The 22,203-nt window shown below is 45.5% G+C and overlaps 2 protein-coding genes across 2 annotated transcripts in view; one reads left to right on the forward strand and one right to left on the reverse strand.

The window, feature by feature from the left end:
• The window catches only part of mfsd13a (major facilitator superfamily domain containing 13A), a 112,954-nt gene that overhangs the window by 32,872 nt on the left and 57,879 nt on the right, over positions 1–22,203 (forward strand). The gene's annotated exons all lie outside the window — the stretch shown is intronic.
• On the reverse strand, positions 1,269–14,617 carry LOC137380972 (uncharacterized). The gene is made up of 2 exons (XM_068053387.1): positions 14,453–14,617; positions 1,269–2,252 (listed from the first exon to the last, which is right to left on the reverse strand). Exon 2 carries the CDS (start codon positions 2,134–2,136, stop codon positions 1,519–1,521), a length of 618 nt encoding a protein of 205 aa, XP_067909488.1. The 5' UTR covers positions 2,137–2,252; positions 14,453–14,617; the 3' UTR covers positions 1,269–1,518.

Below are 22,203 nucleotides of genomic sequence, written 5' to 3' on the forward strand. Positions count from 1 at the left end.
TGCAAATTTGTTCCCTTCAGATAATTATCCAGTTCTCTTTTGAAGGCCATGATGGAATCTGCATCCATGATCCGAACCACTCGCTGTGTAGTTACGCTATTACACTGTTTTCCAGTGGTTTCAATGGACTGGGGATAGAACATTGTTACTAACTCACAGATTTTGAAAATATTGATGACTCTTCCACAGACTTTATCACAGTTAATCCGAGGGAGCTGTAGGACTTTTAACTGCAAAACTAAAGCAAAAATATTGCAGATGCTAAAAATCAGAAATAAAAAATAAAAAGAGCTGGAAATGCTCAGCGAGTCAGGCAGCATCCGTGAAGAGAGAAACAAAGTTAACGTTTCAGGTCTGTGACCTTGCATCAAGACTTTCCGGAAATTTCTGTTTTTATTTCAGATTTCCAACACCTGCAGTATTTTGCTTCCGATGAGAGTTCTGACGAAGATCATTAACCTTAAAACATTAACTTTCATTCTCTCTCCATGGATATTGTCTGATCTGCTGACTGTTTCTAGTATTTTCTATGTTTTTTTATCGTTTTAACTGTGTTTGTTGTAACAGGCTGGCAGCAATACATGCGGAACAACTCAGAATAACAAACATTCTTGGAAAGAAAGAATGACTTGCATTTATATAGTGCCTTTCACATCCTCAAGCCGTCCCAAAGTTTACAGTCAATGAAGTACTTTTGAAGTGTCGTCACTGTTGTAATGTAAGAAATGCAGCAGCCAATTTGTACACAGCAAGCTCCCACAAACAGCAATGTGATAATGACTAGATAATCTGTCTTTGTGATGTTGATTGAGAGGCAAATATTAGCCAGGACATCTTCGAAATAGTGCTGTGGGATCTTTTATATCCACCTGAGAGCGCATTCAGGGCCTTGGTTTAACATCTCATCTGAAAGACGGCACCTTTGACAGTGCAGCACTCCCTCAGTATTGTACTCGAGAGTCAGCCTTTATTTTTGTGCTCAAAAGCAAAATACTGCAGCTGGAAAATCTGAAATACAAACAGAAAATAGTGCAAGGTCTGTCGAAAGGTCATCGACCTGAAACGTTAACTCTGTTTCTCTCTCCACTGATACTGCCTGGCCTGCTGAGTGTTTCCTGCATTTTCTGTTTTTATTTCAGACATTCCTGTAATATTGGGTTTTTGAAAGATGATACAACACCATCTTCTGAAGGAATTAAGAACAGTAAGCGTAACCATTACTGTTACCCCCAACTTCAATAAACTGGGGTCATTCAAGAATTATCAACTTGAGGATTAAAATATATTTAATATATAAATTACATAAAACAATAGTTTTCCAGGAAGTGAATTGCAGATTGAGTAGCTTTGGAGTTTCTGATAAGTCCAAACAAACGTGGGATCTCAAGCACCTTTGATCACCCATTATGATTCATTGTGTTACAATGTCATATTAGCTCAGTCCTTTGAATGAATCAAACCTCTCAAGAATGCAGTCATGATGTTCATTGCTTTACCTATCGTCTTATGAAAACACAGTTAGCGTTTCGACTTCCTTTTACGCTTCTCCATCACTTCACTCACACTGTCCCCTTCTTCGTCGCTGGGGGTAGGCGGTCTCCTGATGACTTTCTTTTCCATCTTATATTTCTGCTCCCCAACTTTGGGGTCTCCCTTCACCAGATACTCCCCATTCTGGTAGGTGACAGTGACAATTGTTTTGGGGTAGGTACCGTAGACCCTCCGCAGCTCATCCTGGACAAAGTTGGGCAGTTCCCTCTTGGGTCCGAAAACACGTTCCATCTTACCCCACTGCAACTCCCCCTTCATGGCAAAGCCTTCCGGCCAACCAGCTGTGCTGAGCATGCGCTGTTGTGGGAAATAACCATTGTATGGGTAGTACGAGGGGTACATGTATGCTGCTGGGTTTACAGGTGGCAAGTACCAGTATGGATAGAAATAGGGGGTCCCGTAGAAATGATGGTACTCAGTATGTTTCCCTGTTCCTTCCTGGACATTGTCCACATCTGTCATGACTATGGTCAGGGGCCTGCTGGAAAAATTGTGCATCTGAATGGGAGGTAGCGAAAAGGCTTCTGCAGGGGTCATGAATCTCCTGGGCATAAGAGATCCAGAGAACCCAGCATTTGGGTACATGTTGGCTCAGGACTCCACCACTACGCCAGTATGACTGTTCACAACATGGATTTATATGTCGAGGGTTACTGCTGCTGATGTTCTGTTGTGTTTTTCAGTGCTGACATTTTGTGATGCTGTGAAGAGAAGAAAACACAGTTTTTCCCACCTTTACATTTCCTTTAACCAAGTAAATACAAAGATTTCTCAACAGTATTTGTAATAAATGCATTTGTATAAAATTCGCCTGTGCATTATTTTATTGCAGGTAGTAGCCCGTTGCCTTAAATGGGTAACTAATGCATTAAAATAGCAGACACAGATATTTCTTACAAATGCACAAACCTGCAACAAATACCATCACAGGCAATTTTACCCACTAAATCTATAAAGAGAGTGCGGTTTAGTAGTATTCACAAGGACCTGTGACAGGCTGGAATGATTACATTGTTCTGGACTCTCTGTGGCAATACTGCATTTGGAACTTTTAGAAAGGAATAAACATAATTGGCCTTAAAGTTGGTAGTATTTTTATAGGGTCAAAATAAATGTGGGTTCAAGCCCCACTCCAAGAAATAATCTAGGCTTGGCACTAGAATGCAGTTCTGAAGGTAGTCTCGCATTGTCCTTCAGAACAGCCATTAAATTGAGGCCCCATATGACTTTGAAACCCACAACCTCTACCACCTAGAAGGACAAGGGCAGCAGATGCATGGAGACACCAGCACCTGCAAGTTCCCCTCCAAGTCACACACCATCCTGACTTGGAATTTTACGTCCGGCCGAAAAGTCGGGGGAGAGCCCAACTCTGCCGGGCCTGGGAGCCACGCGATGATTTTACGTGGCCCAGGTCCTTAATTGGCCTCGGGCGGGACTTCTGCCCCTCTGCGGCAGGAAGTCCCGCCTCCAAGAGCAGCCGGCCAATCAGCGGGCCGGTATCTCTCAGTCCCAGCAGTGCCACCGGGAGTGGTGACCACTGCAGGGCTTGCAGCTAGAGAGTGGAGCAAGAGGGACATCGGCCCCGGAAAAGAGGTAAGTCTGTGGGGCCTCGCCGGGGACAACTGGCTGGTTGGGGGGCAGGGAGATGTATTCCAGTGAGGGCGGTTGGGCTTTAAGGGGGCCCTCCGTGGGGCACAGGGTGCCTGATCAGGAGGGCCCCCCCCCACACCCCGCACGGAGGCGGCCAGGTTTTACTGGGCGGCCACCTAGGGGTCCTGAGCTGCCTACCCGCTGCTGGTAATATACCAGCAGCAGTGGGAGGAGGCCGTTAAGTGCCAGTTAATTGGCCACTTAGGGCCTTAAATGGCCTGGGGTGGGCGGGCTGTTTCTCGCCGCTGCCCCTTGTAAAATTGCAGCAGGGGTGGGAAAGCGACAGGAACGACCACCACCCTCCCCACCTCCCCCCACCTCCCACTCAATTTTGCCACCACTCCCTGCCTACAGCCCGCTCCTGCAGGGGGAGGAGTGTAAAATTCCAGCCTTGGAACTATATCGCCATTCCTTCACTGTCGCTGGGTCAAAATCCTGGAACTTCCTCCCTAATAGCACTATGGGTGTACCTACACCATAGGGACTGTAGTAGTTCAAGAAGGCGGCTCACCACCACCTTCTAAAAGGCAATTAGGGATGGGCAATAAATGCTGGCCTTGCCAGTGACACTTGCATCCCGAGAACGATTAAACAATTGGGAAAGAAAAGACTTGCATTTATATAGCACCTTTTCTAGCCTCAGGACAGCTCCACAGCACTTGTCTGTCAATGGAGTACTTTTGAAGTGTAGTCACTGTTGTAATGTAGGAAACATTGCAGCCAATTTGAGCACAGCAAGCTCCCACCAACACCAATGTGATAATGACCATAAAATCTGTTTTAATGATGTCAATTGAGAGACAAATAATGGTCAGGACACCAGGGAGAAATCCCCTTCTCTTCTATAGAAATAGTGCTGCGAGATCTTTGTTCACCTGAGAGGGCAGACAGGGCCTTAAGTTTATCATCTCATCAGTTAGACAATGGACATAAACAATCCTCTTGCACTTTTCTGAATAAGAGCAGTGAGATCGCCCAGTGTATTGTTCAAATGTTCATCGTTCCATCGATGTTACCACAACAAGGTTAACTTGTCACTCGTCACATAACTGTTCATGGGGACATTGTGGTTTGCAAATTAGCTGCTGTGTTTGCCTACATAACAGTGGCTGCATTTCAAAATCCAGTTGGTGCGGAGCACTTTTGGGATTTCCCGAGGGCATGTAATCTTTAAATGAAAATGTAGTGAAGCTCAATTGTAAAAGGAATTTGCTCTTTTCCCCCATGTATGTTAACACGCACTTCAAAAAAATGCATGTTGTAAGGGGAATCAGAGATCGAAAAAATTATTTTTTTTCCTATTTATGATTAGAAACCAGTTGCTTTTCATTTGGTTTTAGTAGCTGTTCCTTTAGGCCTGTCTACAGTTCTAACCTGGTAGTTCCATGTTGGGAATGGAAAGAGTTGGACACACTTGCATGTAGAATCTTACAGCATTGAAGGAGGCCATTCAGTCCATCCCTCCCATGCTGCCTTTTTTGTAGAGGTATCCAAGTAGTCCCACTCCCCTGTTCTTTTCCCATAGCCACATAACTTTTTTTTAAAGAAAGTAACAGCAGTAATTATACCCTTAATGGAAGCAGGGTCGGTGCTGTGGGACTTGGGGGAAGATTAAAGGCAGCACATCAGGTTGATAAGTCAGTTAAAAAAAAATAGCTGAGTGAAATCTAGGTTTCATCGCACCAGATGTAGAACATAGAGGCCAAGAGGCAATTTTGAGCTTCCTTAAAAACCTTAATAAAACTTTGGTTAGCGTCCTATGTGCAGTATGGGCACCCACGCTGTAGGAAGGATATTGCAGATTTAGTTGGGGTTCAACACATACTGACTGGATGCTGCTGGAATGAGGAATTATAAATAGAAACAAAATCTTGACTAACTAGCTCTTTTTTTCGTTAGAGCAATGCAGATTATGGAACGATATAGTCTGTGTTTAAAATTGTGAAAGGGTGGGATAGGATAGAAGGAAGTAGACTGTTTCTAGTAGTTGAAGGGTCAAGGATGAGGGGATGTGGATGCAGGATTAAATGTAAGATATTTATATATTCTATGTTTCTAAGTTTAACAGTGGACAGGTGAAACTTCTTCACACAGAGAATTGTGAGACTGTGGAACTCACTTCCAGGAACAATGATTGAGGCAGGAACTATGGTCTCATGCAATCAGGTCAAACATGGGCAACGAAACCCTCCTGCTGATTACCACCTACCGCCCTCCCTCAGCTGATGAGTCAGTACTCCTCCATGTTGAACAGCACTTGGAGGAAGCACTGAGGGTGGCAAGGGCACAGAATGTACTCTGGGTGGGGGACTTCAATGTCCATCACCAAGAGTGGCTCGGTAGCACCACTACTGGCCGAGTCCTGAAGGACCCGGGAGCAGAGTGTGAGCGTGTGAGCAGCTGGGAAGGTCGGTTTGAAAGTAAATTTAATTTCCTTTTGTTTTTCGGCGGAGGCCAGGGGGCTGCTGGGTAAGTAAAACACTATATATTTGGGCGGTTTCTGAACCCGAGACACCACACTTGTCGTGTCTCCCACCCGCCCTCCTCCTCTAACCAAAAAAAAGGACTCGGTGGGGTGTTTATAAGGTAAGGCTTTTTCGATTTCTCTGGTTTTATTGTGATTGGTAAAAACTTTTCGTTCCTTTTTCATTTAACTAAGTTTAAATTTAAGATTAAAAATGGCAGGAGATCTCAGACCCGTATCATGCTCCTCTTGCTCAATGTGGGAGCTCAGGGACATGGCTGATGACCCTGACTCCTTCACGTGCAGGAAGTGTGTCCAGCTGCAGCTCTTGTTAGACCGCATGACGGCTCTCGAGCTGCGGATGGACTCACTTTGGAGCATGCGCGATGCTGAGGTGGTCGTGGATAGCACGTTTAGTGAATTGGTCACACCGCAGATTAGGATTGCTGAGGAAGAAAGGGAATGGGTGACCAAAAGGCAGAGAAAGAGCAGGAAGGCAGCGCAGGAGTCCCCTGCGGTCATCTCCCTCCAAAACAAGTATACCGTTTTGGATACTGTTGAGGGAGATGGCTCACCAGGGGAAGGCAGCGGTAGCCAGGTCCATGGCACCGTGGCTGGCTCTGCTGTTCCGAAGGGCGGGAAAAAGAGTGGAAGGGCTATAGTCGTAGGGGATTCGATTGTAAGGGGAGTAGATAGGCGGTTCTGTGGTCGAAAACGAGGCTCCCGAATGGTATGTTGCCTCCCAGGTGCACGGGTCAGGGATGTCTCAGATCGGCTGCAGAACATTCTAAAGGGGGAGGGTGAACAGCCAGTTGTCATTGTGCACATAGGCACTAATGATATAGGTAAAAAACGGGATGAGGTCCTACATGCAGAGTTTAGGGAGTTAGGAGCCAAGTTAAAAAGTAGGACCTCAAAGGTAGTAATCTCAGGATTACTACCAGTGCCACGTGATAGTCAGAGTAAAAATGAAAGAATAGTCAGGATGAATGCGTGGCTTGAGAGATGGTGCAGGAAGGAGGGGTTCAGATTTTTGGGACATTGGGACCGGTTCTGGGGGAGGTGGGACTATTACAAATTGGACGGTCTACACCTGGGCCGGACTGGAACCAATGTCCTTGGAGGTGCTTTTGCTAACGCTGTTGGGGAGGGTTTAAACTAATGTGGCAGGGGGATGGGAACAAATTGAGGTCAGTTGACAGTAAGGAGGTAGTAACTAAAGCCTGTAAGGAACTAGATAATGAAGTCAGTGTGACTAAGGGGAAGAGCAGGCAGGGAGCAGATGATGAATATAAAGGGACTGGTGGTCTGAGGTGCATTTGTTTTAATGCAAGAAGTGTAGTAGGTAAGGCAGATGAACTTAGGGCTTGGATTAGTACCTGGGAGTATGATGTTATTGCTATTACTGAGACTTGGTTGAGGGAAGGGCATGATTGGCAACTAAATATCCCAGGATATCGATGCTTCAGGCGGGATAGAGAGGGAGGTAAAAGGGGTGGAGGAGTTGCATTACTGGTCAAAGAGGATATCACAGCTGTGCTGAAGGAGGGCACTATGGAGGACTCGAGCAGTGAGGCAATATGGACAGAACTCAGAAATAGGAAGGGTGCGGTAACAATGTTGGGGCTGTACTACAGGCCTCCCAACAGCGAGCGTGAGATAGAGGTACAAATATGTAAACAGATTATGGAAAGATGTAGGAGCAACAGGGTGGTGGTGATAGGAGATTTTAATTTTCCCAACATTGACTGGGATTCGCTTAGTGTTAGAGGTCCAGATGGAGCAGAATTTGTAAGGAGCATCCAGGAGGGTTTTCTAGAGCAGTATGTAAATAGTCCAACTCGGGAAGGGGCCATACTGGACCTGGTGTTGGGGAATGAGCCCGGCCAGGTGGTTGAAGTTTCAGTAGGGGACTACTTTGGGAATAGTGATCACAATTCCGTAAGCTTTAAAATACTCATGGACAAAGACGAGAGTGGTCCAAAAGGGAGAGTGCTAAATTGGGGGAAGGCCAACTACACCAAAATTCGGCAGGAGCTGGGAAATGTAGATTGGGAGCAGCTGTTTGAAGGTAAATCCACATGTGATATGTGGGAGGCTTTTAAAGAGAGGTTGATTAGCGTGCAGGAGAGACATGTTCCTGTGAAAATGAGGGATAGAAATGGCAAGATTAGGGAACCATGGATGACAGGTGAAATTGTGAGACTAGCTAAGAGGAAAAAGGAAGCATACATAAGGTCTAGGCGGCTGATGAAAGACGAAGCTTTGAAAGAATATCGGGAATGTAGGACCAATCTGAAACGAGGAATTAAGAGGGCTAAAAGGGGTCATGAAATATCTTTAGCAAACAGGGTTAAGGAAAATCCCAAAGCCTTTTATTCATATATAAGGAGAAAGAGGGTAACTAGAGAAAGGATTGGCCCACTAAAGGACAAAGGAGGAATGTTATGCTTGGACTCAGAGAAAATGGGTGAGATTCTAAACGAGTACTTTGCATCGGTATTCACCGAGGAGAGGGACATGACGGATGTTGAGGTTAGGAACAGATGTTTGATTACTCTAGGTCAAGTCGGCATAAGGAGGGAGGAAGTGTTGGGTATTCTAAAGGGCATTAAGGTGGACAAGTCCCCAGGTCCGGATGGGATCTATCCCAGGTTACTGAGGGAAGCGAGAGAGGAAATAGCTGGGGCCTTAACAGATATCTTTGCAGCATCCTTAAACACGGGTGAGGTCCCGGAGGACTGGAGAATTGCTAATGTTGTCCCCTTGTTTAAGAAGGGTAGCAGGGATAATCCAGGTAATTATAGACCGGTGAGCCTGACGTCAGTGGTAGGGAAGCTGCTGGAGAAGATACTGAGGGATAGGATCTATTCCCATTTGGAAGAAAATGGGCTCATCAGTGATAGGCAACATGGTTTTGTGCAGGGAAGGTCATGTCTTACCAACTTAATAGAATTCTTTGAGGAAGTGACAAAGTTGATTGATGAGGGAAGGGCTGTCGATGTCATATACATGGACTTCAGTAAGGCGTTTGATAAGGTTCCCCATGGCAGGCTGATGGAGAAAGTGAAGGCGCTTGGGGTCCAAGGTGTACTAGCTAGATGGATAAAGAACTGGCTGGGCAACAGGAGACAGAGAGTAGCAGTAGAAGGGAGTTTCTCAAAATGGAGACGTGTGACCAGTGGTGTTCCACAGGGATCCGTGCTGGGACCACTGTTGTTTGTGATATACATTAATGATTTGGAGGAAAGTATAGGTGGACTGATTAGCAAATTTGCAGACGACACTAAGATTGGTGGAGTAGCAGATAGTGAAGGGGACTGTCAGAGAATACAGCAGAATATAGATAGATTGGAGAGTTGGGCAGAGAAATGGCAGATGGAGTTCAATCAGGGCAAATGCGAGGTGATGCATTTTGGAAGATCCAATTCAAGAGTGAACTATACAGTAAATGGAAAAGTCCTGGGGAAAATTGATGTACAGAGAGATTTGGGTGTTCAGGTCCACTGTTCCCTGAAGGTGGCAACGCAGGTAAATAGAGTGGTCAAGAAGGCATACGGCATGCTTTCCTTCATCGGACGGGGCATTGAGTACAAGAGTTGGCAGGTCATGTTACAGTTGTATAGGACTTTGGTTCGGCCACATTTGGAATACTGCGTACAGTTCTGGTCGCCACATTATCAAAAGGATGTGGATGCTTTGGAGAGGGTGCAGAGGAGGTTCACCAGGATGTTGCCTGGTATGGAGGGCGCTAGCTATGAAGAGAGGTTGAGCAGATTAGGATTATTTTCATTAGAAAGACGGAGGTTGAGGGGGGACCTGATTGAGGTGTACAAAATCATGAGAGGTATAGACAGGGTGGATAGCAAGAGGCTTTTTCCCAGAGTGGGGGTTTCAATTACTAGAGGACACGAGTTCAAAGTGAAAGGGGAAAAGTTTAGGGGGGATATGCGTGGAAAGTTCTTTACGCAGAGGGTGGTGGGCACCTGGAACGCATTGCCAGCGGAGGTGGTAAATGCGGGCACGATGGAGTCTTTTAAGATGTATCTAGACAGATACATGAATGGGCAGGAAGAAAAGAGATACAGAACCTTAGAAAATAGGCGACATGTTTAGAGAGAGGATCTGGATCGGCGCAGGCTTGGAGGGCCGAAGGGCCTGTTCCTGTGCTGTAATTATCTTTGTTCTTTGTTCTTTATACTGGGTCTGCGGCAGGTGGTGGGGGAACCAACACGAGGGAAAAACATACTTGACCTTGTCCTCACCAATCTGCCTGCTGCAAATGCTTCTGTCCATGACTGTATTGGTAGGAGTCCTTGTGGAGACGAAGTCCCGCCTTCACATTGAGAATACCCTCCTTTGTGTTGTGTGGCACTATCACCGTGCTAAATGGGATAGATTTTGAACAGATCTAGCAATGCAAGACTGGAAATCCATGAGACGCTGTGGGCCATCAGCAGCAGCAGAATTATACTCAACCACAATCTGTAACCTCATGGCCCGGCATATCCCCCACTCTACCATTACCATCAAGCCAGGAGGCCAACCCTGGTTCAATGAAGAGTGCAGGAGGGCATGCCAGGAGCAGCACCAGGCATACCTCAAAATGAGGTGTCAGCCTGGTGAAACTACAACACAGGACTATCTGCATGCCAAACTGCGTAAGCAGCATGCGATAGACAGAGCTAAGCGATCCCATAACCAACGGATCAGATCTAAGCTCTGCAGTCCTGCCACATCCAGCCATGAATGGTGGTGGACAATTAAACAACTAACTGGAGGAGGTGGCTCCACAAATATCCCCATCCTCAATGATGGGGGAGCCCAGCACATCAGTGCGAAAGATAAGGCTGAAGCATTTGCAACAATCTTCAGCCAGAAGTGCTGAGTTGATGATCCATCTCGGCCTCCTCCTGAAGTCCCCAGCATCACAGATGCCAGACTTCAGCCAATTCGATTCACTCCGCGTGATATCAAGAAACGACTGAAGGCACTGGATACTGCAAAGGCCATGGGCCCTGACAATATTCCGGCAATAGTACTGAAGACCTGTGCTCCAGAACTTGCCACGCCCCTAGCCAAGCTATTCCACTACAGCTACAACACTGGCATCTACCTGGCAATGTGGAAAACTGCCCAGGTATGTCGTATACACAAAAAGCAGGACAAGTCCAACCTGGCCAATTACCGCCCCATCAGCCTACTCTCAATCATCAGTAAAGTGATGGAAGGTGTCAGCAACAGTGCCATCAAGCTGCACTTGCTTAGCAATAACCTGCTCAGTGACGCTCAGTTTGGGTTCCACCAGGGTCACTCAGCTGCTGACCTCATTTAGGCCTTGGTTCAAACATGGACAAAAGAGCTGAACTCAAGAGGTGAGGTGAGAGTGACTGCCCTTGATATCAAGGCAGCACTTGACCAAGTATGGCATCAAGGAGCCCTAGCAAAACTGAGGTCCATAGGAATCGGGGGGAAAACCCTCCGCTGGCTGGAGTCATATCTAGCGCAAAGGAACACGGTTGTGGATGTTGGAGTCAATCATCTGAACTCCAGGAGATCACTGCAGGAGTTCCTCAGGGTAGTGTCCTAGGCCCAAACATCTTCAGCTGCTTCATCAATGTCCTTCCTTCAATTATATGGTCAGAAGTGGGGATGTTCGCTGATGATTGTACAATGTTCAGCACCATTCAAGACTCCTCAGAAACTGAAGCAGTCCGTGTAGAAATGCAGCAAGACCTGGACAATATCCAGGCTTGGGCTGATAAGTGGCAAGTAACATTGGCGCCATACAAGTGCCAGGCAATGACCATCTCCAACAAGAGAGAATCTAACCATCTCCCCTTGACATTCAACGGCATTACCATCGCTGAATCCCCCACTATACTAGGGGCTACCATTGACCAGAAACTGAACTGGAGTAGCCATATAAATACCGTGGCTACAAGAGCCAGTCAGAGGCTAGGAATCCTGTGGTGAGTAACTCACCTCCTGACTCCCCAAAGCCTGTCCACCATCTACAAAGCACAAGTCAGGAGTGTGATGGAATACTCTCCACTTGCCTGGATGGGTGCAGCTCCAACAACACTCAAGAAGCTTGACACCATCCAGGACAAAGCAGCCCACTTGATTGGCACCCAATCTACAAACATTCACTCCCTCCACCACTGACACACAGTGGCAGCAGTGTGTACCATCTTCCAGATGCACTGCAGCAATGCAACAAGGCTCCTTAGACAGCAGCTTCCAAACCCGCGACCGCTACCAACTAGAAGGACAAGGGCAGCAAATACATGGGAACACCATCACCTGCAAGTTCCCCTCCAAGTCACACACCATCCTGACTTGGAACTATATCGCCGTTCCTTCACTGCCGCTGGGTCAAAATCCTGGAACTCCTTTCCTAACAGCACTGTGGGTGTACCTACCCAACATGGACTACAGCAGTTCAAGAAGGCAGCTCACCACCACCTTCACAAGGGCAATTAGGGATGGGCAATAAATGCTGGCCTGGCCAGCGATGCCCACATCCCATGAATGAATGAATAAAAAAAAACATTGAAGATTAAATTGGATAGGGTTAGTGGATAAAGGAAAAATGGCTGAAGGGATATGGGAATAGGGTATCTGTTCATGTGTGTGGGTGTGTTGGGGGGGGAAGAAACACGACTGGTTGGGCTGAATGGCCTGTTTCTATGTAGTCACATCTATGTCTTTCCATGATATTGAGCATTGTCGGCTGTTCGACTGGGAGAGGAGTCAACTGGGCCAGATGACGTGCTCATGAGCAGCTGTCACATATGCACTTCCAGCGAGGCCCAACTGGACTACAATGTTATGCAATCATAGTATCATACAGCATAAGGGGCCATTTGGCCCATCGTACCTGTGCTGTCACATTGAAAGTCTCACTGTTCTGCTTTTCCCCATAGCCCTTCCAATTTTTTATTTTCAAGTATGGTATTTACCCAATTCCCTTTTGAAATTTACCTGCCTTTCAGGAAGTGTATTCCAGATCTTAAAAACACAGTCTGTAAAAAATTGCCTCAACTCCCAGCCTGTTTCTTTAGGAAATTATCAAAAATCTGTGTCCTTTGGTTCTCAACCCATTTGCCAGTGAAAACAGTTTCGCCTTAATTAATCCATCAAAATCCTTCAGAACTTTGAACATTAAATTAAATCTCCCCTTAACTTTCTCTGCTCTAAGCCGAACAATCCCAGTATGTCCAGTCCCACCACATGACTGAAGTCCCTCATCCCTGCAACCATTGTGGCAAGACCCCTCTATGCCCTCTCCAAGGCCTTGACGTCTTTCCAAACTGCAGTGCCCAAACTGGAGACGACATTCCAGCTGGGGCCTAATTGGTGATTTATAATGGCCGGAATTTTACAATGGGTCGGATGTCCTGCCCATCAGCAAAAAAAGTGGGTGGCGAGCCCACTTCTGCCGTGCTGTACATGGTCCAGGCCCTTAATCGGCCTCAGGCAGGACTTCCGCCTTCAGGCAGGAAGTCCCGCCTCCAAGAACTGCCACCCAATCAGCTGGCTGGCAGCTCTTCAGCCCCAGCAGCGTCACCAGGAGCGGTGGCCACAGCTGAGACTGCCCCAGATTACAGCTGTGTGTTGGGCCTTGCCGGGGACAATCGGCTAGACCCCGTCAAGGAAAGGGGGGGGGGGGGGGGAGGGGTGTCGTTCAAGGGTGGGGGTATGTGCTCAAGTGGGGACGGCTTGGCCCGCAGGGGTGGAGGGGGTGGAGACCCTCGCCGGGCACAAGTTGTCCGATCAGGAGGGTTCCCCCCCCCACCACCCCCAACAGACCGCAAGGAGGCCGTCACATTTTACTGTGCGGTTTTCTGAGCTACTGAGCCACCTGCCTTCCGCTGGTAAAATACCAGCGGTGGTGGGAAGGAGGCCCTTAAGTGGCAATTAACTGGCCACTTAAGGGCCTTAATTGGCGTGAGGTGGGTGGGCAGTTTGTCACCTCCACCGCTGCTTGTAAAATTGCAGTGGGGGCAGGATGACGATGGGAATGGCAACCCCTGCCTCCCACTCCATTTCAGGCCCCACCCCCCACCCAAACGTCTCCAGCGCCCTCCTGCGGGGCTTGTAACATTCTGGCCCATGGTTTAGCATAAATTCCTTTCCTTGGCTCCATATAAATAAAACAAGCTGTAAGAAGCCAAATATAGAATTATGGGGTACGATCATTCGAAATCACATTCTCCCATACCTTGTGAAAATGTGAATTACTACTGCTCTACGCAACAGTGATTCAGAACAATTGTGCCTACTTGATACAAAGCACCTTACAGGACAAGGTTACCTGACCTCTCATTTCCTGTGATATATGGAGTCTGGAGGAAATCACGATTCCACTGATTTGTGGAATAAGGAAATAGGACGTGGACTGGCTGCTTTGAAACTCAAAGGCTAGCTTATCATTTTTTTTAACACTAAAACTTCAAAAGGATCATAAATATGAAGAATTCTTTGATGTTTCTGAAGTTGAAAAAATCTGCCAAACAATAGTCGGTAGTAACCAGTCATGCTGATGTCTTAAAGAGAATTCTTCAACCGTAATTCACCTGAAATAATTTACACCAACCGGAATTGCTTGGAAGAGAAAGACTAAATCGACTTAAATGTACTTTTTTGTTACGTTTTAGGGATTTAAAACGAAAGAGTTTCCATAAATTGCCTCGTTAGAAACGCAAAAAATCATGGAAATGCAACAAGGAGCAGAGATTGTTAAGGCAGAGGCTGAAATTCAGGTGTTGAACTAGTTACCTGGGTGCCCACAATGACTAAGAGGAGTTGATCAGTTCCAGCGCACAACAGCCATGCCTGTTACTGGCGAGAAAGGCAACTCAGTTCCCTGGATCTCTGCCCGATGTCCCTGCCACCTCTGTCTGAACTCTGCTGCCGCTCCCCTCACCCTGCATCCGCACTTAACACCTAATACAACCCCGAGAGGCCGTCACATCCGCTAGGTGTGACTCTGTAACCAGGCGGAGCGAAAGGAAAACAAGACAGAAAGGTGGAAACAAGGGGAGGAGAGGTGCAGTAAGAAACAAGAGAGAGTGAAGGAGTAAAGAAGAGGGAAGTATATGGGAGGGAAAGAGAGAGAAGTGGAGATAGGGACGAATAAAGAATTAAAAGATAAGAAGTGGGATGAAGGAGGAATCAGCGTGACCCCATATCCTCTCCAACACAGAAACTGCTTACTTTCCTCTAATGGATGACCAACACTGCACACTCTGCACCATCTGCAACTTAACTAAGTTCATGGTCCAATTCAACCTTAACTCTCTTGGATGAGGCCTTGGGCAAATGTCAGAGTTATTTACAGCACAGAAGGAGGCCATTCAGCCCATTGAGTCCGTGCTGGAGACAAGGACAAAAGTGGACAATACAGCAGTCCTTGGCTGATTCGCTGCTAAGACTTCTCAATGCAATATTGTTTGCTGTTGTTTTGGTTGTAACAACATGAGATTCTCATGTACAGCAATATAATGTACTTTACATATTTTAAAATCATAATATATTGAAATAGTCCATCAATGTTTAGAAGATCGGAACAGATGGTGCTGTATGAGAGAACCAAATCAGATAGTGTGGAAATGCCCTTGGGAAATGCTATGGCTGGATGTATGAAAGGAACTTGCGAAGATGTAACTGAGATAATTCCGCAAGTTGATTAGCTTACAGAGAGGGAAATATGCCGGGTCAAAGGTAGTTGATGTTTACCAGTGTTGATTGCAAGAATATTGACAGCAAAAGGATGCTATCTGTTCAGTGCAATAAACTTCATGAAAGAGTTGAGAACCAGGAGGGAGTGACAGCTGAGCTGTCATACCGCAGAGTGATAGGAAAGGTTAAGAGAGGAAGAGTCTACACCCAGGCACAGCAGAGGGTTGGGGTGTGGGCTCTGCAGTGAATCCTCCACAGATATTGCTAAGGCAATGAAAATCAGGAGAGGCAATCCGATATTGCCCATTTTCCACTAGCGCTCAAGGTCAAAATTACCCCTGAAGGCTCTATGATGTAATGTCAGAGAGTGACAAGGACCATGACGTTGGCACATGCATAGAGGGAGCATCAGTCTCTTCTTCTATTTTGTGCTTGCTCCATTAAGTGTCTAGTTAACAATGGCCCAGTGTCTAATGGGTTGCTGTTTACAAATATCACTGCAGATCTTAGAATGAGAGACATTGTTGGCTCAGACATGGACAGATTGCAGAAAGAAAGCAATGTGATTCTTGGGATTTACAGCTGCAGCTTCAAATTGATCTGATTTGTCTGACATGCACTCATTTAAGAGATTGGATTTAATTAACGAATGAAGTGAAACCTGTGTGAGCAGTTGGAGGATGTGTCTTATCATATTCCATCTATAGCCTTTTGATGCACTTCTCGGCAGCTGACACCCATCAGAGTTGAACTGGAGGAATGCTCTACTTAACAGTAATAAAGCATTACCCTTGGCTTAGTGATAGCTACTCTCGAATCTGTGTCAGAATGTTGTGGTTTCAAGCCCCACTCAAGAGACTTAAACACATAATCCACTTCAGTGCCGTACTGAGGGACAGCCATATCGTCTTTCAGATGAGATGTTAAACTGAGGAAACTGGCTTCCCTCTCAGGCAAAAAGATAAATTATTCCCTGGCGCTATTTAAAAAAGAGCAGTATAGTTCTTCCAGTGACCTGGTCCAACAGCTACCCGTCAATCAGCGTCACTAAACAACAGGTTATCTGGTCATTAAATCTCACTGCTGTCGGTAGAACTTTGTTGTGTGCAAATTGTCTGCTGTCTTTCCCTTTTTTACAACAATGACAACACTTCATTAGGTGCTAAGCACTTTGGGACATCCTGAGGACGTGAAAGGTGCTATATAAATGCAAGTTCTTTCTTCTTTATCCTTTTTACAGCTGGACAAATAGGACTTCTTCAGAGGCACAAGTCGGAAACATCAACCCTCATAAATTATTTCTGAGAAATAGTGGTTAATAACCAAGTGGAAAATAACCAATTAAACCAATGATTATGGACAGGAGAACCTTGATCAAACCAGTCACTCATTTACATCACTGTTAGATATTTGAACACTGCAGTGAATATAGAAAAATAAAATATATTATTATGTAAATGTATGTTTACTTTTTTAATTCATTCATGGGATGTGAGCATTTATTGCCCATCCCTAAACTGAATGGCTTGCTAGGTCATTTCAAAGGGAAGTTAAGAATTGGCCACATTGCTGGGGGTCTGCAGGGACACGTAGGCCAGACCAGGTAAGAATGGCAGATTTCCTTCCCTAAAGGACATCAGTGAACTAAACGGGTGTTTTGACAATCTGGTAGTTTTACATTACCAGGACTAGCTTTTTAATTCCTTAATTAATTAATTATTTGAATTTAAATTCCCCAGCTGGCGTGGTTGGATTTGTGTCTCCAGCTCATTAGTCTAGGCCTCTAGATTACTAATCCAGTACCATAATCACTTTACTGTCACACCCCTAAATATGTATTATGTTTAAAAGTTGTCTATGGCCTTAAAAATTTTTATTCAATTTGATTATTTTTTATTTTCATTTGTTGTTAAGGTTTTCCTTTGCTATGCACAACTAAGAGGACATGTGGAAAACCTGAGTACAGAATATCTGGACTGCAGGAAACAAGTACGGGTTATAAAAATATAAAGGAACATCAAAAGCTACACTTCAAGGTTCAATAAAAGCAAAATACTGCAGATGCTGGAAATCTGAAACTTCATCAGAACTGATGAAGGGTCACTGACATGAAACGTTAACTCTGCTTCTCTCTCCACAGATGCTGCCAGATCTGCTGAGTATTTCCAGCATTTCTTGTTTTTACTTCAAGGTTCACGCCTGTTTCTGGCTGGGACGGAGATCACCTCAGACTTTGTAATGTTAATCAGAGTGATCTCCAAGAGTAGTTTCAATTGTCCAAGAGCGGAAATTTCCAGATTTCCTTTTTCCTTAATTGACCTGGGTTTTTATCAGATTTTTTTATTTATTCATTCATGGGATGTGGGCATCACTGGCTATGCCAGCATTTATTGCCCATCCCTAATTGCCCTTGAGAAGGTGGTGGTGAGCTGCCTTCTTGAACCGCTGCAGTCCATTTGGGGTAAGTAGACCCACAGTGCTGTTAGGAAGGGAGTTCCAGGATTTTGATTTAGCGACAGTGAAGGAACGTCGATATAGTTCCAAGTCAGGATGGTGTGTGACTTGGAGGGGAACTTGCAGGTGGTGGTGTTCCCATGTATTTGCTGCCCTTGTCCTTCTAGTTGGTAGAGGTCGTGGGTTTGGAAGGTGCTGTCTAAGGAGCCTTGGTGCATTGCTGCAGTACATCTTGTAGATGGTACACACTGCTGCCACTGTGCGTCGGTGGTGGAGGGAGTGAATGTTTGTAGATTGGGTGCCAATCAAGTGGGCTGCTTTGTCCTGTATGGTGTCAAGCTTCTTGAGTGTTGTTGGAGCTGCGCCCATCCAGGCAAATGGAGAGTATTCCATCACACTCCTGACTTGTGCCTTGTAGATGGTGGACAGGCTTTGGGGAGTCAGGAGGTGAGTTACTCGCCTCAGGATTCCTAGCCTCTGACCTGCTCTTGTAGCCACAGTATTTATATGGCTACTCCAGTTTAGTTTCTGGTCAATGGTAGCCCCTAGGATGTTGATAGTGGGGGATTCAGCGATGGTAATGCCGTTGAATGTCAAGGGGAGATGGTTAGATTCTCTCTTGTTGGAGATGGTCATTGCCTGGCACTTGTGTGGCGCGAATGTTACTTGCCACTTATCAGCCCAAGCCTGGATATTGTCCCGGTCTTGCTGCATTTCTACATGGACTGCTTCAGTATCTGAGGAGTCTCGAATGGTGCTGAACATTATGCAATCATCAGCGAACATCCCCACTTCTGTCGTTATGATTGAAGGAAGGTCATTGATGAAGCACCTGAAGATGGTTGGGCCTAGGAGACTACCCTGAGGAACTCCTGCAGTGATGTCCTGGAGCTCAGATGATTGACCTCCAACAACCACAACCATCTTCCTTTGCGCTAGGTATGACTCCAGCCAGCGGAGGGTTTTCCCCCTGATTCCCATTAACCTCAGTTTTGCTAGGGCTCCTTGATGCCACACTCTGTCAAATGTTGCCTTGATGTCAAGGCCAGTCACTCTCACCTCACCTCTTGAGTTCAGCTCTTTTGTCCATGTTTGAACTAAGGCTGTAATGAGGTCAGGAGCTGAGTGACCCTGGCGGAACCCAAACTGAGCATCACTGAGCAGGTTATTGCTCAGCAAGTGCCGCTTGATGGCACTGTTGATGACACCTTCCATCACGTTACTGATGATTGAGAGTAGGCTGATGGGGCGGTAATTGGCCGGTTTCGACTTGTCCTGCTTTTTGTGTACAGGACATACCTGGGCAATTTTCCACATCGCTGGGTAGATGCCAGTGTTGTAGCTGTACTGGAACAGCTTGGCTAGGGGTGCGGCAAGTTCTGGAGCACAGGTCTTCAGTACTATTGCCGGAATATTGTCAGGGCTCATAGCTTTTGCAGTATCCAGTGCCTCCTAAGAGATGATGGGGTAGAGTTTCTACTTTGGATGCAATCAGCGAAATGGGCACACACTGAGCCCAAAATTACACCCAATTTGAAAAGTGTTTTCCCCCACCTCTGAGTTTTTGCTCAAACTCATTTGCATATTGCCAAACATCAAAATCTGCCATGAACCAGAGCAATTGGGCAATGTTTTTAAACTCAAAAATAAATTGCTTTAAAAATATCCTTGATGTATTTGCAAGTGGTAACTTGGCAAAGTTTAATTCATACTGCTGAAAAGACATTTATCACAAAAAAAAAGCATTTTTACTCAGTGTCAATCGACTCACCTCTAAGTAACCCGGTTTTAAATGCTTAGAAATGACTATAAAAAATATACAAAACTATTTTCTAACTATACTCATCAGTTTCCCAGGAAATTCAAAACGTTTTAAAATGTGCCTATTAGTGTCCTTGCACCCAAAAGAACCAGCTTACGTTTTAGAGCCTCCTTGAAGGCTCGCAAATGAACATAATAAGTAGAAATGGTGATTAATTCATCCTGGGAGGCATGTTCAGTTTTGTGGGCAGGGTCTTCCTCTAGCACAATGTTTTTTAAACTAATGCAAAAGATCACAGAAACTTGATTTGCGCTGAACGCAATTTGTGCTTAGAATTCGGCAGTCCATTGCACTGGTTAGTTTGATTTTGGGCAAATATGCTGAAAAAAAGTGTAACCGAGTGGAAACTCCGGGCTTACCTGTCTTCCCGGGTGGGATGGAGAATGTATACATTGTGATTCTCAAGACATCGCAGTTATATGGGACAGGCTGGATGGTCCAGTCGGTCTTTTTCTCACCGTTAGTTTCTATATGTTTGTCCCTCACAGAATCACAGAACTGTTACAGTACAGAATGAGGCCATTCGGCCCATTGTGATTGCACCGGCTCTCCAAGTGAGCAATTCACTTCGTGCCATTCCCCTGCCTTCTCTCCGCAACCCTTTCTTTTCAGATAACTGTCTAATTCCCTTTTCCATTGAACCTGCCTCCAGCACACTCTCAGGCAGCACATTCCAGAACTTAACCACTCGCTGCGTGAAAAGGTTTTTCCTCATGTCACTTTTACTTCTTTTACCAAGTACTTTAAATCTGTGCCCTCTAGTTCTTGATCCTTTCATGAGTGGGAACAGTTTCTCTCTATCTACTCTGTCCAGACCGCTCATGATTTTGAATACTTCCATCAAATCTCCTCTCAGCCTTCTCTTCTGCAAGGAAAACAGTCCCAACTTCTCCAATCTATCTTCAAAACTGAAGTTCCTCATCCCTGGAACCATTCTCGTGAATCTTTTCTGTACTCTCTCCAATGCCCTCACGTCTTTCCGAAAGTGTGGTGCCCAGAACTGGATGCAATACTCCAGCTGAGGCTAACCTAGTGTCATGTACAAGTTCAACATAATTTCCTTGCTGTTGTACTCTATGCCCCTATTAATAAAGCCCAGGATACTGTATGCTTTATTAAATACTCTTGCAACCTGTCCTGCCACCTTCAATGACATATACACCCAGGTCTCTCTGCTGCTGTACCCCCTTCAGAATTGTGCCCTTTATTTTATATTGTCTCTCCATGTTCTTTCTACCAAAATGAATCACTTCACATTTCTCCGCATTGAAGTTCACCTGCCACATGTCTGTCCATTCCACCAACTTGCCTGTGTCCTTTTGAAGTTCTGCACTATAATCTTCACAATGCATGCACAATACCTCAAGTGGTAGGAAGCATTGCTGTGGTTACTATGCATGTTAATGTTGTAAATGAGTTTGTGGTTTGCTACAAATGTCAGTCAGAGGAAATCTTCACAAATTCATTTACAAGGTTGCTACATATAGTGACCAGAGAAATTCTTACCCAGGAGGAGTTCCTCACTTTGGCCGTTCCTTCAGCCATCCAGGCCCTAAGCTCTAGAATTCCCTCCCTAAAACCTCTCCACTTCTCTCGCCTCCTATAAGAGGCTCCTTCAAACTTAACTCTTTCCTGTCCTAACATCTCATTCTTAGGCTCGATGTCAGTTTTTGTCTGATTACACTCCTGTAGGGGGCCTTGGGACATTTTACTATGTTAAAGGCGGAATGAAGTGCAAGAAGGAGGAATATCTAGAGGGCGGATCAAACTGAAGAACTTCCTTCTTCAGTTCAGTTGTCCAGCAGCACTGGCAGGGGCCTGAGAGCAAAGATTCCATATGGTTCTTTAGGTGGGCATGGTACAGGGGAACCTAAGCATGGAAGAAAATAAAAAAGTATTTAAGGGAAAATGTATTGAAATACATGAACATAAACACAACTTTTTAATTAATTTTGGAATATAATTTTGTAATAAATGAAAAGTAATATAGGTCCAATATCCAAATTCCTAAAACTGGAATTGTCCAAAATCTGAACATTTTTGAAAATAGTCAGAACCCATTTTGCAGAACAGGGTCCTCTAGAGGCGAGACTAATGAACAACTAAGCTGGTCAAGCCAGTTCATCAGTGAACCTGTGGTCACTTTATCATTCACTGAATTTACCTTTAGAGCGCTATTTAAGTGTTTAAGCTACCTGCAGATGGTGTTTTTCTATATATTTGCAGCAAAATATGGATGTTTTTTTTGCAACAGTTTAAGTTACTGAATAAAAATTCAGAACCATTGAAATTCCTTGGGTCAAGGATACTTTTCTGCATCAATTCATTCATCACTTACCTGGGAGCAGAGAGGAGCGGCAGCTGGAGGACCTGTGAGGAAGCTGATCCGGAGTGGCAGCTGGCGGACCCGGGGGGTGGTGAGGTGGGGGGAGGAAGCTGATCCGGAGCGGCTGCTGGCTCCCTGTGTCTTTCAGCGCGCGCTGAGACTCGAAAAGAGGAAATAAAAACTTACAGTGACATCACGGGAATTCTGCAAGGTGATTGTTTGGGTATGTAACAGCTGTTAGTGCAT

Source organism: Heterodontus francisci, chromosome 20 (genome assembly GCF_036365525.1).
Source record: "Heterodontus francisci isolate sHetFra1 chromosome 20, sHetFra1.hap1, whole genome shotgun sequence".
In the NCBI taxonomy this organism is placed as follows: Eukaryota; Metazoa; Chordata; class Chondrichthyes; order Heterodontiformes; family Heterodontidae; genus Heterodontus; species Heterodontus francisci.